The sequence below is a fragment of the Parasteatoda tepidariorum genome, chromosome X1 (genome assembly GCF_043381705.1).
Source record: "Parasteatoda tepidariorum isolate YZ-2023 chromosome X1, CAS_Ptep_4.0, whole genome shotgun sequence".
Lineage (NCBI taxonomy): Eukaryota > Metazoa > Arthropoda > Arachnida > Araneae > Theridiidae > Parasteatoda > Parasteatoda tepidariorum.
Window position 1 is genome coordinate 68,579,364 of NC_092214.1, and position 17,520 is coordinate 68,596,883.

At 29.6% G+C, this 17,520-nt stretch overlaps 2 protein-coding genes across 5 annotated transcripts in view; both read left to right on the top strand.

The window, feature by feature from the left end:
* Positions 1-17,520, top strand: part of LOC107451031 (BAI1-associated protein 3) — a 344,805-nt gene that overhangs the window by 96,725 nt on the left and 230,560 nt on the right. For all 4 annotated transcript variants that reach the window (XM_071187328.1, XM_071187326.1, XM_071187327.1 and 1 more), the window contains exon 2: positions 9,439-9,526. In XM_071187328.1, coding sequence (XP_071043429.1) covers positions 9,439-9,526 — 88 coding nt within the window. The remainder of the gene's footprint in view (positions 1-9,438; positions 9,527-17,520) is intronic.
* On the top strand, positions 11,379-15,755 carry LOC139427080 (astacin-like). The gene is made up of 3 exons (XM_071187707.1): positions 11,379-11,399; positions 13,580-13,820; positions 15,487-15,755. The coding sequence occupies exons 1-3, from the start codon at positions 11,379-11,381 to the stop codon at positions 15,711-15,713; spliced, it is 489 nt and encodes a 162-aa protein (XP_071043808.1). The 3' UTR covers positions 15,714-15,755.

Consider the following 17,520-nt stretch of genomic DNA (forward strand, 5'->3'; position numbering starts at 1 on the left):
TTTTCAACAGGTTCAAAAGATATCAAGTGTGTTCCTTTTTTGGAAATTGCTCACAAAATTTTTCTTTTTTAAAATCTTGCCAACTGAACCCAATTAAACGAAGTTTCAAAGATTCAAAAGTTATTAAGGTTTTCTTTTTTTTTTCATACCTCCAGCTCTTACAAAAATGTTTAAAAATCTCGGCTACTGAACTGAATTAACTAAATCTCGCTCACGATTCAAAAGTTATCAAGATTTTTTTTTCATATAGCTCTATAATAGTCACTCTGCAGTTTTTCAATTTTAATTATAGGATAGAAGCGTTTTTATAGGAGTTGAAGCTAACCAAATTTGAAGCGATGCTACAACTTTATTAATTGAGAATCGAAAGAAATGGCCACTTAGCAGAAATAATGAAGCAGTGTCATTTTTTATATAAATTGTATGAAAAAAATATTTTACAAGTAAAATTAAATGGGCTAAATCTAAGCAAACATGAGCTTTTTTTTCTGTAACTTACAAAATTAATGCAATTAATTATTTTTCTAGAAGGAAAAAAATACTTTATCCTAATTAGAACGCTAAGAAGACTTGATTTCACATTTTCGTCATATTTAATTTCATGTAAAGCTGAAAGACTTTTTCTCCCTCCTTAAAACAATGCATGTTAAAACCTTATAAAGATTGATGCATGATACTTGAAATGTTAAGAAAAAAAAAGGAGTATTTCTGAACAATTTTTTGAAAAACATGCATTTTCTCAGAAAAAAAAATATGTACTGAAATATTATTGGGGCATTTAATACACTTGTAAAATTTTTTACTTCACGAAATTATAACTTAAAATTTTCTGATTAAATTTAAAAAATATGTATAAAGTTTTTAGAAACTTTGAAATTTTTGTTCAAAGGTGCCCCATGAAAAGTCTATATGCACACTTCATATGCGTACTGCGTGTGCTTGCTTAGTATTTCTGGATGTTGAATAATGCACCCTCACGTATCGCTGAAAAAATTTATTATAACTAAGTATTTTTAACAAAAGTGAATGATAATTTAATTTTAAAACAAGCTGAAGCCTGGATATCTATATTCAAAACAAACTATTCATATTGTGAAATGATATATTTAGTCAATGTTCATTCATAATGTAATATCTCAGATTTTTAGAAACGATGCCAAAATATGACTAAAGTTGCAATGAAGGAAATATTAAGAAAAGAATTTTAATATTAATAAATATTAAGAAATTAATTTCCGCCGTAAAAACACTGCTTCTTATTGTACTACTTGTAAAACTGACGTTTCGTCTTGTAACGCATATGAAATGGTAACAGAATTTTACCAATCAGTCAAAGTTTACAAAGCGTTTTTGAGTGATAAATAAGAGAAATATTCCATTTATCTACTCTAGCCCATTCTACTTTGTTTAAAATTCAAAACAATGCATTAATTTAAAATAGATCAGAACTTTTGATTTCATAATTCGATACTAGTATATTTATCGATGGCTTCACCACTTTATAATTAGGAAATTCACTATAAGATTTGTTTTTACTGTTGTTTCTAAAATCACGCTCTTTTACCTAAATTAAAAAAGTTAGCTCTTGAAGAAAATAAGCAATAATTAGTGCTTCAATTTCATCAATTTCGTCAAAAAATAGGACTTACAGAAACAATAATCGTTGAAAGAAGATGTTTGACTAATCTTGGCATCCTTCCATTTTATATCCTTATAAAGTACTTCAGTAACCATAAAAGAAAAGTTTTCGAATTCCTTGGAGCAACAATTCATTCGAAAGATTAGAGTTTCAAGCTAATGTTTTATATTAATTCTCGAAAGTGCTTTATACGAATCAAAACTGTTGACAAGACTATGCGATATCCCAAAGAGAAAACTTGAATTCACCAAGATATGGTTCTCCCTTCGGGGCTTAATGTAATTGTTTACATCCAAAAGGAATAATGAGTGGTATAAAATGAAATGAGCTCAGTTAACTTTGCCTTCAAAGCGTAAGTATTTCCCTGTTGCACTTACAGCTAATTATTTGAGGGTTCAATTCAAAATTACTTAGTAAGATGAAGCTTGAAATTCGCTGAAGGTGGTTTAAGTTTTAAAACTAATATTTGAAAGTTTTCTAGAAAAAGTTTTCATCGGCTTTAATGATGACTTGAACATTAGTTAAACTTCTAATTATAATTCGTTTTAGAAAAGAAAACTGTACATTCTCTTTAACATCTTAAAAAGTTCTTCGAAGTACTTTAATCAAGGAAAATAATAATAAAAAAAGACTACAATTTGAAGACCATAAACTCGAAGCAAAATTATTTTTAAAGTGAACGTATACTGAAAGGAAAATCTGCTTTTTTTAAACGAATTAAAAACTTAAGTATTTTATAAAAAGAAAATTAAACTTCTTGTCAAAAAAACCCAATTTGACGAGATTATTTGCCTTAGCTGGTAAAGTAATATAATGAGTAGTAAAATAATGAATAGTACAAAATTAAATTTGCTTATTTAACTTTGCATTCAAAGCGTAAGTATTTCCACTTACTTCGTTGCACTTACAGCTAATTATTCGAGGGTTCAATTCAGAATAACTTAGTAAGATGAAGCTTGGAATTTGTTGAAGGTGGTTTAAGTTTTAAAATTAATATTTGAAAGTTTTCCAGAAAAAGTTTTCATCGGCTTTAATGATGCAAACTTGGACGAAATTATACTTGAACATTAGTTAAACCTCTAAATAAAATCCATTTTAGAAAAAAAAACTGTACATCCACTTTAACATCTTAAGAAGTTCTTCGAAGCACTTTAACCAAAGAAAATAATAATAAAAAGGACTATAATTTGAGGACCATAAATTCGAAACAAAACTATTTTTAAATTAAACGTATACCGAAAAGAGAATCTGTTTTTTTTTTTAAAACGAATTAAGATCTTAAGTATTTTTTTAAAAAAATATTAAGCTTTTCGTTAAAAAAAAAAACCATTTGACAAGATTTTTTCTCTTAAATGGTTAAGTAGTATAATGAGTAGTAAAATAATGAGTGGTATAAAATTAAATAAGCTTAGTTAACTTTGCCGTCAAAGTATTTCCACTTACTTTGTTGCATTTACAGTTAATTATTTGAGGGTTCAATTCAGAATGACTTATCTAAAACTTAAACTTAGCTGAAGGTGGTTTAAGCATTCAAATTAATATTTGCAAGTTTTCGAGAAAAAAAAATGTTTTCATCGGCTTTAATGATGCAAACTTGAACGAAATTATACTTGAACATTACTTAAACTTCAAAATATAATCCATATTCTAAAAAAATATGTACATTCAATTTAACATCTTACGATGGTCTTAACTCGAATTAAAACTTTACCTTTAAATTAAACATACACTTAAAATAAAACCTAGATTTTAAAACGAATAAAAAAAACTTAAATATATATAAAAAAAATAATCAGACGTTACAAAGCTTTTATCGCTACAGCACTTTCGAGGATGGTATGGAAATTAGAAAAAAAATGCATGAGTTTCCACTTGAAAATCGAAAATCTCTCGAAAACGTAATTTTTTAATGCGCCTAATAAGTACGGCAATGCAAGATATTGTTGGAATGACCCTTGTTCAGCAATTTTTTTCATAATTTGATGCATCATATGATAGTTATATTTCATAAATAAATATTCTTTAAAACTAGGACAGATTAAGTTTTGGACAAAATGGTAAATTCTTAAAAACATGGTTTTTACAGGGTCTTGTCTCTTTTGTTCAAAAAAGTCTAAATCTGTTCTAAAAACTGAGTCAATTATCCAAAAATTCCTCTTTCTACAGCAAAATTTCATTTAAGCAAGATTAATAATTTAAAAAGTCAGCAATTAAGCATGATAAAAAAATCTAGAAAACTCCGTTTGGAAAACTGAATAAGCGTTTTTCTCGAAGTTACATTTTCTAAGTCAGCCGAACTTATAATTTGTACAAATCTTACCGATAAACTTCAAATTTAGACTGTATATTTAAAATTTAATTCTTTCTTAAAGTTAGAAGGTTTAATTTGCTTTAATTTAGAATTTTTTTCTTTCGTTTTTTTTGTAATAAAAAATTTAATGGTGGTTTCATTAGGGAATTTAAAAGAAAATGCACTTTCTTGTGAATATTGGTGTGATGAAGAAAAGAATATTTCCTGATCTACGTTCTTATATAGCTATTCGTATATTCAGGGTGTTCCGTAAAGACTCACCTAAATATATATTTTAGGGATCCTTATCGAAAATAAAAACAAAAATAGCATGCACATTGGGTGACACACAATAATATCAAATCAAGGAAAAAAAAACAAAAGCGCATCGAAATCTTTCAAATCACAGTACAAGAGGGTAGAAATTATAAACAAGAAGACAGATTTGATTGTGGAAGGAAGGAAACAGAGAGGAGTGGAAAATGATTATTAGAAACATCTTCAAGCTTCAACCTTTAATTAAACCTGTTTTGATGTTTAATATATACGCTTTCCTTTTTTTAAAATTTGTCAGATTTCGATAGTTTTTTTTTTCTTACTTAAATATTAATTTGTGTCGCACATTGTGCTTACATTTTTTTTCCATTTTTTATAAGGACAATAAAATAACAAATTAAGAGTTGTCTTTGTGAAACAGTAATTATTTACGCTACTTACTCTGGAATCCTTATTAAAAACGATTTCAAAATTATATGCTCATTAGAGGAGGTAACTAAAAAGTATTTAAGCTAGAAAAAAACGAAATTGTTTTTAAAAAACTGAAAAATCACTATTAAAGAAGGTATGTTAGAAACATTAAAACCTGTTTGATGGTCGGAAAAAATAAAAACTTAAAAGGAGGAGAAAAACTATTATAAATTTTTTTATTATCAACTGTTATAATTTTTTCATATCAAAACCTGTTTGATGGCTGGAAAAAAATAAAAATTTAAAAGGAGGAGAAAAACTATTATAAATTATTTTTTTATTATTACCTTAAAATTTCCTTCAGTAATCAAACTGGTTTTGATATTTTTAATCCTCTGAACCGAACTTCATCAACAGTGCTTTTTCAGATTTTGATAACGATTTTGTTTTTACTCCCATACATATTAATTTGTGACCTCTTATATTCACGTGTATAATTTCGACTTTCCGACAAGGCTTCTAAAATATATATCAAGGGCGGTAAGTACAGAGCACTTTGTATACATTTTTATTCTTTGATCCTTAACTTTCACTTGATAGGTTTTGTGTTTTTCAAAACAGTCATTTATAAATTTATATATTATATGCAATTCATATTATTACATACATAAATGATAAAGTCTTAGAACTGGAAATATTTATATTATATGAATTTAGAGAGAAGTTCTCTTCTACATAACTTTCAAAAATTAGTAATCATTTTTAATAAACTAATAATTTTTTCTAAAGGATGATATATTGTTAAAATACATTATATGCAAAATTATTCGTCAAGAAATTTTAAAATTTTAAATTAAATAATGTTTATTTTTTTTAATTTTTCAGATTATATAGTGATAGAAAGTTTGTTAACCCTTTCACGTTATTGTAGCATTAAGATATATTTACATACGCTATTAAATAAGAGCATCGTAAGGTGTCGTTGAATAGAACCTTTAGACAAGATTTGATGATGCAGTTGAAACTTGAACTGACTTTGTTGATTCGATTGGATTACGTCGTCTTTCATGCGTACCTATTTAGTCCTATATCAGGAACGACAGCAAGAGTAAATGGAAAGTGAAATCCTTTGACACGATTTCTAGAGCATTTAGGCAGGACAAATGAAATGCTTACTTTTACATATGCTACAGAATTAAAATCTTTACAAAAATATCATAATTATTATAATACAATATTTTCAATTGCTAATTAAAACCGAAAAAAAATAAATAACGTTTTTTATGTAAATTATTAAACAAAATAAATTATATTATTGTTCAAAATTACATTTATAATGTATCGTAAATTACATGACTTCATTTAATTCCGTAAAAACTATTTAATATCATCCAACTTCGATCAGCGTTGTCCGATCATGCGTTAATATTAATACTTAGAAAATATTACTATTATTTGTATTACACTACCAACAAAATGCCTGCTTGGTGAAAATATGTATTTCTTTTATATGTTTGGCTGCAAATAACGAATCTGTAATTATTCTTTGATTTCCACGTTTCCTAAAATGCACATATAATCTTGGCGACTTTACGTATTTTAACCGCACACAATAATAGCTTATAGGTAATGGATATGCACTCTCATTGACAGCAGTGCCATCGCTAGATAGGCGCCTGTTTTGGTGATCTTTGCATCATTTTTGGAGACATTACATATATTTACCTTCTTAAAGTCTCGAAGCTTTTGATGGATAAAGAAGCGGGGTATCCAAAAATTTTATAGAAACTTTGTGACTTTTCTTCTACAAAAACGGTACGTGATGAACCATTTTGGTCTTGATGAACCATTTTGGTCTTGATGAACCATTTTGGTCTTGATGTAGCATCATATGCTTAATCAAGCATCATATGTTTATAAGGATTCACACAGTTTCATATATAGATCAGAAAAAGACACTCCCATTTGTGGTATTACTTTTTATTTCGTTTATTTATTGCAGCAAATGCATATATCATATAGCATCAGAATCTCGTAACAAAGAACGGCCTATAACTCCATGTCAAGTTGAATATTGTAGACTGCAAGTTAGAGAAAGACAAAGATAAAACAAATGTTGCGGTCGGATTCGAACCTGATACTTCCAGGCTACAAAGCGTTTAGTGGAAAAACGGACAGCTCGGACAGTGAGGTCCTATAATAACCATAGTTCTAATCAAATTTCACTAAAATCTGTCGGGTGATTTTGAAGACAATTTTTTAATTATAATTTTTTAAGTTCTCTTAATTTCGAACACCACTGTATATCAGAGTTTTAACAAAGCTTGATACATAAATAATTGATTTTTGTTACGAATATAAAGGAATTTTAAGTTTTATTACCAGATGTTTGTAATTTGAGAATAAAGCGTCACTCAACGCTTATTTAGGACTAAAAAATAGTTTTTGCGTCCTTTACTTGTCATAATATTTTTTTTAATTTTCAGCAGCCTTCAAACTTGTTGCTTGCCTGTACTGCTAGCACAACTCTGTAATATCTTAGTCCACTCAACGGGTAGAAAAATAGATCAAAAATAAATAAATAAATTTAAAAATTTTTCAGAATTGTTGGGTTATTGTTCTGTATGATTTACTTAAGGTCTCCATTCACAGGATGCAGTAGCTTAATGAGGGGTGTGTAGCTTCTCTTTCTTGAATTATTCATAAAAATTCACAAATATCTAAGAATTAAGCCTTTTAAATATCTTAGTCCCTTGCAAAATTTGTGTGAAAGTATTGATTACAGTGGGAAAACATTATTTCCAAAGCGATCCTTATTTTATCAAAATAAAATATTAGCTCTAATACATGTTGTGTTTTGTAAAAAATAAAATACGCATTTAACATGAAAAAGATTTTTCTAAACACTGTTGATTAGAAAATACATAAATGGTAAAATAACAGTTTATGTAATTGTTATTTTAAGACATTCAAATAACCATAAATTAGATGGTATTCACACTGTAAAGTTCGAGAAATACAGTTTATTAACTGCTTTCACCTAATACGGTTAAACAACCCGAATTTTATAGCAAGGCAAACCTAATGAANATTTTTTTAAAATTTATTAAAAAATTTTAACAAAAAAAATTGCTATTTCATTTTTTTAAATGTCAATACATTAATCCCACCTTCAAATGGCTTCGTTAATTTATAGAAACAGGTATTTGAGACCTGCTGTAAAAATTTTGTGCAATTCTAATCAATAGTTTTCGAGATATTGTGCGCGCAAGGTGTAAAAATAGCATTTTGAGATAAATGAGTTTAAACACAAAACAGGACATATTTTATTAAAGAAAATGTATGACTTATTTTTTCGATAACTTTTGATCTAATGTGAATTTTTTTATGCTTTTTTTTCCCAAATTTTCAGAAAGATCCATAGAATAGAATAAAATATTATTAAAAAAATCGATTTTTTAATGCATTATAAGGTATGTGAGGCCTTAAGACATTCAAATAACCATAAATAAGATGGTATTCACACTGTAAAGTTCGAGAAATACCGCTTATTAACTGCTTTCACCTAATACGGTTAAACAACCAGAATTTTATAGCAAGGCAAACCTAATGAAGTCACTTAGTTCCTTACCAGCGGGTACATATTATAGCCGAGAGGACCCGTTTGTCTCATGACTGACAGAATGGGGGTTCGAGTCCCAGCGTTGACACCACAATATTTCCTCCACTCCCTTCAACGCATGAAGAGATTCCAGTGCCCTGCATTTCCCAATTTGTGACCCTGGACTACTAGAATCCGATATTCTCATGATATCTCAATCATAATTAAACAGCAGTCCACGTTGCATTTGATAAAGCACAACACAACTACAACCTAGTTTCAATGTCCAATTAAATTTCTTCTTTTATGGATTTTAAACCTTACTGGTTTCAAATGGTAAAAAAAACATATATTTTTGTAATCATGTCTTTTTTTTAACCAAACTAATTATAAATGGTTTCAAAACCGTAAAAATGAAAAAAAATGTTTGTTACCGTAAACGGACGGATAATTGGATGAACAGTGTGCCGCCGATTATTTTACCGTAATTTTGGAATGAAAATTCTAGCAGATTATAAATAGAATCTAACGTGAAAATATGTTTTATCTAAATATAAATTAGTTAAACATATTCGTTTATTTTGCAGACTGAACTTTATTTACCAAAAGTTTTTGAGATATTTTAAAACTGCTCCTAATACATCAAATTAGTTACTCTTTACAAATTTAATCAATACCTGTAGAAAAAAGTATATATACTATTACTTATACTATTTTCAGGACATTTATTTTTTGCAGTAATTAATTTCTTAGCACCCATTGTTTCTGTGGTTTTTATAAAAATTGAATGGAAGAACTTATAATCATCTCCTCCCTAAAATATCCTCACCCATTGATGAAGATTTTTACGATGCTGTCTAGGATACTCCTTCCAACAACTGTCAAAACAATTTTTTCTGAACACTGTTTTTGTCTTTCCTTGCATGGATTATAAAAAGCAAAGAAGATTAGGAACACAGAACTGATCTTTGGTGCCGATTTTCAATTAAAAATTAATTTAAATCAGTTGTAGTTGTAAAAGAAGAGCTTACACATAGCTAAAGATTTTTTTTCCAACTTAATACACTTTTTTAGTTGAGAAAATTCATTGTCCTTCTAAGTGGCTTTACAATTTTTCTACTAAAATGCAATGTAAATAATGAATAAATTCCCTACAAAGGTTTAAAGAATTTTTCTGAAGAACTAAGCTTTCGCTTTTATAATTAGTATCCTTTTTTTTAGGGTCCCCGATTCAGATGAAAACTTTTTTGAAGCATTTACTGCGTTGTCTTGGATGCGAGAAAACAACAGATTCTGTTTTCTACGCAAGGTACGTAAAAACATTTGTGATAAAATAAAATTCTCTAATCTTTTTGAAAAATATTTCACTTAATGGAAATTAAATGTTTGATTTAATTCTTTGGTTAATTTAGGACTTTAAGGCATTTTCCCAATGGAAATCAAATTATCATGCCACCAATTATAATTGAAACTTAAAGTGCAATCTTTAAAGTCTCTTTAAAATAATTTCTTTCCGATTATAATTAGCAATCCTTCTACATTTGCATTTAAATATATCAAATGCTGTTAGTTTCAATTTCATGCCGTTGCTTTCTAATGGTAAACTAATTTATTTCTGATTTTAATTAAATTTAATTGATTATTTGAGAAAGGACAGAAACCTCTTTCCTGAAAGTTTTCAGAACTCAACAAGTATTAATTTTTTTAATGGATGAGAAAATTACTGAAAATACTTTTTTGCTATACTCTATCTGTACGAGTATACTCTATCTGTATACCCTATCTGTATACTCTATCTGTATTTCACAATAAATCTTGCTTTTTTTTGTCATTTAAGTTCTATGCATTGAGGCCGAGATAGCCTGGTTGGTAGGGGGCTGAACTCCAGCCCGTGAGAACGGATACAGCCGGCCAAAGACTCCTCGTGTAGAAAATAGTGACTGGTGCTCGTTAAATCTGTCGGGTTACGAAATCCTCCATGTTCCCATAACAAATCATACCACTAGGGTACTGGATAGGAGATTGATCGTTCTCTGGTTCAGATCAAAAGTACTATCAGTGGATTAATGAATGGGTCCGCCCTATAAACGGGTGTGACGTATGGGTGTGGCAGAAATTAAATTCTTGGCCATAGATGGCGCCACTGGTAAACAAGAACAATCGTGAGTGCCTTAATGGCCTACGGTAACAGCTCTATGCAATTTTTTTATTTGAACTCCCTCACCTGAAGTGAACATGAAATAATAGCTAGGAGTATAGGGCAAAATTAACTGTCAAGGGGGTAACATAGGGTTAGTAAATATGAAGATGGAGATCAAAAATATTTTTGTTAATCGCCATTGGTTGACATTTGTACTTCCGAAAATGCATCCCATGTTCTCCATTACACGGGTTTTCAAATTATCTTCGTCCAATTATTATTTCATCATTATGATTATAATTATTTTAGACCTATTTTGTAGCGATTTTACGCTTGTTATTGAACATAAATTTTATGTTGCATTATTGATTCAAAAACACACATCCAAAATTCTATTAATTAAAATATTACATACAATGCTTACATTTTAAATGAACTAACTTAGAGAGATCATGAAAAATTTTTTCCGTTTAGAAATGAACTGTATAATGTTTACCATAACTCGAGAAATGCTTCAAAATACATGATTTTATTTATTATATCAATATATGATTTTAAAGTTACTGGCCATTGTCCGATAACAAAATTTCCTTATTTTGCCCAATACACTTTTAAAAAAAAGCCAGAATTCTCATGTGTTGTTACGTCTGATGATCACGGAAGATTTCCGCAATATATTAAAATGTTATTTTTGAAAAAAGGAAATATCATATGAACCACAAAGAACCACAAAGAATGGTTTGTTCTACCGTAAAGCGCTCGACTTCGCACGTAATTTGTTAGGCCACGAAATCGGGGGAGCCATCCCCTTCGCAGGGGATCAAAATTGTGATGGCAATATCTTCGGATTATTCTCAGGGATGTTTTCCAGATCGTCTTCAATAGCCTATTGTGCAGGTCTAGGAAGACGTAAATAACGTACCACTATTACTAAGAGCATTTAACAGTAGGACCAATCAAATGGTTTGATTTTTATGATGTTTCAGTTCTCTCTCATGGGCATTTACAATTGTAAACAAAAATGGCATCAGCGAAGGAGAAGGTTAGGATGATCTAACGGATTATTTCATGAATGAAACAGACTTTAAGCGTCAGTTTTTGGAATGCAAAATACCATTTTTTTTAAATTCGAACAATTAAAATAATAGATAAGAAACAAAGCGCTGTGGATTTACCGTACCAACAGCCGGCGTAGTATTTTAGTAAAAGTAAGCGTTTTATCTACTTGAGATTTTTTCTCAAAAATATTTGTTGGCTCTAAACTTTTAAAATTAGAACTTTAAATAATTTCTACTAATCGTAGTTTTGTTTGCTTTAGCTGTAAATAATTTCTGTTTTTTTTTCCTTTTTTTGTAGTTAATGATTTTTTCTGACAGGAAGTTCCATTTCAAATATTCGCAAAAGAACTCGCCAAGTTTATTTATAACTATCTAACTAATAAAATATAGTTTTCCTTTTTTTCTTTTAAAATTCTGAACTTATTTTTTATTATTTATTTTTGCTGACAGTAAAACAAATGCTTGAATAGAATTCTTTTGTTTTTTTTTGCATACATTTTTTAAAAAGAATTCTTTAAATACTTGAAAAGCTTATCATAAAACATTAACAAGCTCTATCTAGTTTATGTTTAACTTCAAACAAAATGTGTGTAGCACATATTCAACTTCATATCACTATATATATATATATATATATATATATATATATGGGTGATTCTCACGAAATATGACAGTTCACTGTCGCTTGCTCCAAGATCTAATACTATTATACTAAAAGAACTTTTTTTAAAAAAATAATAAATTGCATTGCTGTTAGCATTTTAAAATGACTTTGCACTATCATTGACTGTTTTGTGTGGTTAAAAAATTTAATTGAACTTCCGAATGTCATTTTCTTGGCATGTCCCAAACAATGTTTCCAATAATAACTAGCTTCAAAACTTCCCATAAATTTTTAATATCTAATTTTTTTTATCTCAACCGGTGTAAGCAGTTTCTAGAATATACGCAGAGGGTATTATTTGCAAAAACTTCGTTTAAATTTTTTTTTCTGTCAATAATTTGTTTGTCCCAAGAAAATCTGTCATTTTCCTAGCTACTTTTATTTAGTGGTTTATAACCAAAATATATAGAGCCAGTAATCAATATCTTATGTTAATAGATTGATTGGATACCCTCCTATATGCACACGTCTTGTTGCATGAATAAAGAACTAATTTTCCGGTTCAAAATCTATTTCAAAAAATTTTTCAAGGTGAGTAGGTTTTTGTGTTGTCATTTTCCTGGTTTCTTGAAATTATTAATAACATAAACTACATAGATTTATCTGAGTTATTTTAAGAAATGCTGTTGTTTTCTGCAGAATGAAAGCGTCTTAGGCCAGAATATTAAATTAAAGTAAAGTTAGTTGCTAAAAAATGGCGAATTTGTCATTATCCTGGCTGTCATTTTCCTGGCTTATGAATTCCAGGACATTGAAGTGCCACCAAATTTTTTTTTAACTGCTAATACTGAAAGGAGGAAAAGCAAATATTAACCTAATACCAAGTTTATGTATGATTGTAATATGGTTGGACGTAATCAAAGTTATTTATTTATTTAATGATTGATTACTATACACAATTTTGTTCTGCACATATCAGCAACAAAAAAATAGATTTTTCCTGCAGTGGATGAAAAGAATTAATTTAAGCAATTTATGGTCCATGTAACATAAAGGCTTAAGTTGAGTTACTTACTATTAACTTAAATGACTGTTTTTTAAACTTCTAAGCTATTATGTCATTTTCCTGGCATTCAAGATTTGGTGAATTTCTATTTTATTTTTTTTCTTGAGTGAATGTAAATAAACTACACTGCTCTCTGTAAGATATTAATAAATGTTTTACTAAATAAATAAACAAAAAAAAATTTGATTGTTTTGAAGACTTTAAACTTGAAGAAGTGTTTTGGTCCGAATTGTCATGTTTCCTAGGAATCACCCATTTATTTATTTTTCTAAATGCAGATGACTATTATTCAAATTTACGTAAACGTTCAGTTCCTTACGATTAACGTATTAACAAAAAATCGTTCAAAAACTTATAATTACTTAGTTTATAAACATTTCTTTGACTGATATAAACTGATTTTTAAGCTGTTTCATAAACTGATTTTTTTGCGTTGGCGTTTAAAAAATAAGCAATGAGGAATGCGAGGCAATCACGGTAATTATTGAGTGAAGCTTCTTAGTCCTTTAAATAGCTCAGATTCCGAATTTTTTTTTCTTTTTTACTTTAGATGTACCTCATACGTGGGAAAACAGGAGCTTGATAAACAGCCACAGCCCTTATCACTCACAGATGGGTGTGATTATGTTGGTACAATAATGCATGAATTCATGCATGCACTTGGATTCTATCATGAGCATAGCAGATCTGATAGAGATGAATATGTTGAGATCCGCTTAGAAAACGCAGATGAAAGTAAGTCGTTTTCAATTATAATTAATTTAAAGTACAGGCCCCCGATATTCACACAAGGCCTAAATTTCTTTTCAGAAACTTTTGTAGACAATACAATGTATGCGCAATAGACTTAACTATTAATATTCATTATTAAATATACCTTATAACGTTGAAAATGAATGGACTTTATCTGATAAATGCAATTTATCTGAAAAAAATGAATAGTGCACTTTGGCTATTAAATGGACAAGTTTACATAAATGTACCTGATATAGAAAAATTTAAATAAAAATCAATAAAGAATGTGTAAAGAACTTCTAGTTTAAATTGTTTTTATTTCAATAGAACTGAAATCAGCAATTACTATTGAACTTTTAAATAACTGAAAAATACAATTGTCTTTCTACAATGGAAAATGGTAAATTTATGCTAAAAAAATCATTTTTTAAACGTTTCTCTCCAAGTAACTAATAGAAAATTTTGAGGGAATTTAATTTTAAAACTGGAATACCCCCACCCCCTAAGTGAAAGAGAGACTCCCTCTAACCTTTTTCTTACTGCTGGAGATCATTCATAATTACATTGGTTACTCGTTGACCCAGTAACAGAAACCTCTGTATTGATCTACTGCACACTGAAAATATTCCATTTTTTTTTGTTAACGAAGTAAAACTAAGGCTATCGAGATCGTTAAGTTGTTAAATAATTGTTTCAAACTTTTAGTGCTTAAAATTGGTACGTTTGAACCATTCTTGAGTCAAAATTTTGGTAAAATTTTTGTACATGAGCAAAAATACTGAAAATATAAAATTTTCTTTCAGCGTCTTCAGCAGGCAGTATTTCGACTAATATGTTTCATTTTCTTTACCTTATTAACGGTTGATAATTTTTTTTTCATCAAATGGCAGGAGCTGAACATTATTCTTAGCCTTAGAAGATGCCGGAATTGTTACTCATTTCGCGTTACCCAGTGGGCACCTGTGAACCAAAGTCACAGAAGCGAGCAACATTACTCACGCTACGCTGCCACAAACCCGTTTATAGGGTGGGCCACATTCACACATCACACACAACTGAGGGCAACATATAGAGAGAGAAACATCCAGGTCCAGAGCGGGATTTGAACCCGCAGCCATTGGCTTTGCCGTTAGGCGCGCTAACCGCTCGGCCACCTGGCCGGCTAACGGTTGATAATAGAACGTATCTTTAATTTCTTGAAACGATCAAGTTCATTATGCATTTTTCAACTCACCATCGTAGTTTCAAGTTTCTAAGCAATATAGACTTTGGGGAGCGAAAGAAAATTTGTAAAACAAAATTTAAGAGTGCAATACTTTTAGAACATATTTGAATTTGAAAAAAAAATTCTTTGTTAATTTCATAAACAAATATGGCACTTTAAATATGCCAATTCTCAAATCTGTAGCTGCATTCCTGCGGTTCCAATGGTATTTTCCCAACAAGTTTAACACCTAATAATTTTCGAACTAACTACTGAATGTTAAGCTCTTCCTTTGCATTTCGTGTGCCTTTTTTCTGCACCTTTGTAATTTCAAGTCGTATAGTTTTATTTTTTCGCAACGAAGCGTAACTTTAAGTTGAACAGCCGAAACAGTAGCGGACTTAACAATTTTTGATAGAGAAATCGTGACATTTTTATTTATTATTTATTTATTTCTTACAGAGATGCATGGACAATTTTTTAAATTATCGAAAGCTTTAGAAGTTCGTTATACTGGATATGACTACGACTCCATCATGACTTATGGCAGCAAATCATTTTCCAATAATGGCAAAGATACTATTGTACCCTTACAAAAGGGCGTGGTTCTTGTAGATGCCTTTAAGAAATTTAAGATGACAAAATCTGACTTAAAAAGAGTCAACAGAATGTACAAGTGCCAAGTTTAAATAATGTTAATCTTCATGTACTGCTTATGAAAGAAAAATAAATTGTTANCACAAATTTTCAGTTGGATTGAGATCTGGGCTGTTTCCTGGCCATGGTAATATATCTATGCCTTTATTTTGAAACGATGCTTTGCATACTTTTACTGCTTGGCATGGAGCTGAATCCTGCTGAAAAATAAATGGTGCGTTGTTGGGAAAGAGATACCTGATGGAAGGTATCAATTTTGGTTTCAGGACAGTTTCGATGCATTTTTTGGCATTCAGGATGCCATCAATCACTTGAATTCGCCCCGCACCATCTGCAGACATACATGCCCAAATCATGACATTTGTTGGGTTTTTTGTAGTTGCTTCAATGCAATCAGGATGAAGTGCTTCACCTACTCTACGTCTCACGAATTTTCTACCATCACTACCAAAGAGCGATATTTTACTCTCATTGCTCCAGATTACTTGCTTCCATTGGTTTTCTGACCATTTAATGTGTTCTTTTGCCCTCTTAACTCGTTTTTCGCGTTGCTTTTGATTTAAATATGGTTTCTTCCTTGGAATTCTAGCTTGTAGTCCAAATCCTGATAACCTTCTTCTTATTGTTCTTGAACTTACTGCAATACCCGCTGCATTAATTTCACATCTAATTGCATCTGATGAAATTTTTCTATCCTAAAGGCATAGCCGTTTAAATTTTCTATCGGCAGTAGCACTTGTGCATGTTTTTCGGCCAGATTTGGCATCCTGAATGCCAAAAAATACATCAAAACTGTCCTGAAATCCAAATTGATACCTTCTATCAGGGATCTCTTCCCCAACAACGCACCATTTATTTTTCAGCAGGATTCAGCTCCATGCCACACAGCAAAAGTATGCAAAGCATGGTTTCAAAATAAAGGCATAGATATATTACCATGGCCAGGAAACAGCCCAGATCTCAACCCAACTGAAAATTTGTGGCAACGTTTGAAAATTCTTGTACGAAAAAAACGTCCATCCAATAAAAGACAACTTATTGAAGCTATAATTGCTTCTTGGCACCATGTGATTACGAAAGATGAATTCCAAACACTCATTCACTCGATGAAAAGACGCTGTGAAGCTGTCTTAAAAAATAAGGGTTATCCTACTAAGTATTGATTGTGAAAGTATCACCTTAAAAAATGCAAATCTAAGATAGATCTTACTATTAGTTGCATAACTTTTTTTGAAATACAGATATTGTAATACTGTATTTATTATTAAATTCTACATTAAATTCCCTTCAATTTGAAATATAAACGTTTGTATATAAGTGAAAATTACTATATTCTACAAGCACGAAAAGTTGAAAAACATGAAACTTTCAAAAAGTGTCCACACTTTTGGCCACCACTATATATATATATATATAATTTGGTTAACATTAGAAAAAGGAATGTCTCAAAAATCAAAAATAAAATTTATAAATTTCATTTTCAGAAAAAAAAATATTAATTCAATCATAAAAGGTACAAAACTAATTATACTTTCCATATTCCGTGTTCCATGACATTTAGTTTTGGGGTATCTAGAGGGTTTAGTGATTTCTAATTAATGGTATTTAATCACCGTGTTGGCAATTGTTATTTAACCATTTTTTCCAAGAAATTTCCTACAGTGTAAGTACAGATATTTGATATACAAAACTAATTAAAATCACAGTTATTAGGTTACCCTGAAAAGTCTAAGATAAATAATACTAAAAATCTAGAAATCGAAATGTTTCTAATTAATTTTTGAAAACAAGTCAGCATTTATTTTTATTACTTAATTCTTTTAATGACAATAATCCTTT